The 1,860-nt window shown below is 46.4% G+C and overlaps 1 protein-coding gene across 1 annotated transcript in view; it reads right to left on the bottom strand.

Moving 5' to 3' along the window:
* Positions 1-1,823, bottom strand: part of LOC112467227 (probable G-protein coupled receptor Mth-like 3) — a 4,247-nt gene extending 2,424 nt beyond the window's left edge. The window contains 2 exon segments of the mRNA XM_025035752.1: positions 1-11; positions 13-1,823. The exon segment at positions 1-11 is cut by the window's left edge and continues 64 nt beyond it. Of these exon segments, the coding sequence (XP_024891520.1) occupies positions 1-11; positions 13-1,109 (1,108 nt within the window). The 5' untranslated portion in view covers positions 1,110-1,823.
* Positions 1,824-1,860: the final 37 nt, after the last annotated feature.

The raw sequence follows: 1,860 nt of genomic DNA, 5'->3' as shown, positions 1-1,860 counted from the left end.
GCTGTACCCATTATTTTGCAGGAGGCGGTTTCCGGTATTGGTGTCTGTGCGGTTAGCTGAGGTATCGCGAGGAACGTGTATGCGACGATCAACGAGCCGACGTATCCACGCAGCGTGTAGCCGTGCATGTTCTGAAGCTCCGGCAGTATGGAATACAACACGAATGTCACCAGTAAAAACAGCAAGGATATTATCAGACCCACATAATAATAATATACGAGTACTTCCGCGTGGTCCGGTTCCAGGAAATTAATGCAAACAGCTATCTCGTACTTATCCCGTTGCAAGACGATGAGACAGTACAAACCGGCATCGACAAAGTCTTTGATACGCGGTAGATACAAAGAGCCATTGAGGAGGAACATAAACGCGTCATCTGGTTTCTCGTCAGGCTCAAGCAAATAGTATCCGACTTCTTGGCACGGATCGTGGACGGTCAACTGAAAGATTTGGTCCACCTCGCCGATCGGTCCTTTCTCAAGCGACTCGTTCGTTGCCTGCTCGTACACACCCGGAAAGGGATAACGCTCAACGTTCTCAGCATCGCATTGGTCCTTGATCATGCGAACGCCGAGGGGGCAGCAGAGCGGAATGCAGGTACTGTTCTCGCACATCTCGTACGGAACGACGTTGGTCTTATTATCATCTTTATAGAACTTTCCGAAAAGCTCGTACGTTAAGTTGCTTCTGTCTTCGATCACGTCTTGCATCAGGTTTCCACGGGGTTCATGTGCTGTGGAGTTGATCTTGTCATCTGTAGAATTCGTACGAAGCTCCATCGACGTTTGATCGCCGCCCCCGCGATCCTTCGTGGAATGCGCGTGAAATTCATACCCCACCGAGTCATCATCCTCGTGTATACTCGTGGAGTTAAGACGGAGCTTGTACTGCACGTCGTCGTTACTCCTGGTGGAATTTCCACGAGCGTTATAATGCAAAGTTTCCGCATTGCCGCTACGATTTATCGTGGTAACATTAGTATGAATCTGATATCGCACTGTGGAATTATTCCGTTCGTTGTCGTTCGTCGTGGAACTTTTCAGCGGCTCGGAGGAGGAAGCGATGAATAGAACCGTGCAACAGCAAAGTGCGAGATTTCGTCGACGCATCGTCGACCTGTTGACACGTCGAAATTCACTGACGACTGTCTTGGTTTTCTCTTCGTGCTTTAGTCAGATGTTTAGTGACGGCAACGATATCGCAAACTACGGAAACGAGAAAAATATGTGTGATGATATCGAAAACTACGGAAACGAAAAGGATACGCGTGATGATATCGTTGGCCGCGACAGCGACGCTTTTGTCCGAAGGACGAGCCTATTTCGCAGCAAACGTACAAGTGCATGCCAGGAAGAAAATAACGATGAAAGAGAAGGTACCTCGTTAAAACAGGTGTTCTTTTCGGCTGGGGATGTGGTGAACAGGACAACGGGAGCGGACCCCGTTTAAAGATGAATTTTTATAGTTTGCTTTCCGGAGCGTATGGGTTGGAAAACCACGTGAACGCTGATTTGCATTTATTTGTTTATAAGGGCTTTTAGTACTTTCTCAAGTCTAAGACGCACAGGCTTCTGGTTCGGCTCGCAGCAGCCGAGGTAAGTCATCACAATTGGTGTTTGAGGTAACTTTAGTTTACATTCCACCTTTCAATGTGTAGTCTGATTTAGAAAAAATTCTCTAAAAATCTAAGGGTGATCTTTGAACTTGACGATTAATAGCTTTTTCAGATAAATCTTTCGGTCCTATACAAAGTAACACCGGGTGCAACTTGAAATTTTTGTTGCTCGCTCGTTATCCGATCGTCCGTAGATCTATACATTTTAAAGGAATATAAAGAACGATGGAAATCACCAATCTTGG

This window comes from Temnothorax curvispinosus, unplaced genomic scaffold (genome assembly GCF_003070985.1).
Source record: "Temnothorax curvispinosus isolate PA1 unplaced genomic scaffold, ASM307098v1 QBEX01017084.1, whole genome shotgun sequence".
Classification (NCBI taxonomy): Eukaryota; Metazoa; Arthropoda; class Insecta; order Hymenoptera; family Formicidae; genus Temnothorax; species Temnothorax curvispinosus.
This window is presented reverse-complemented; position numbering and strand designations above follow the sequence as displayed.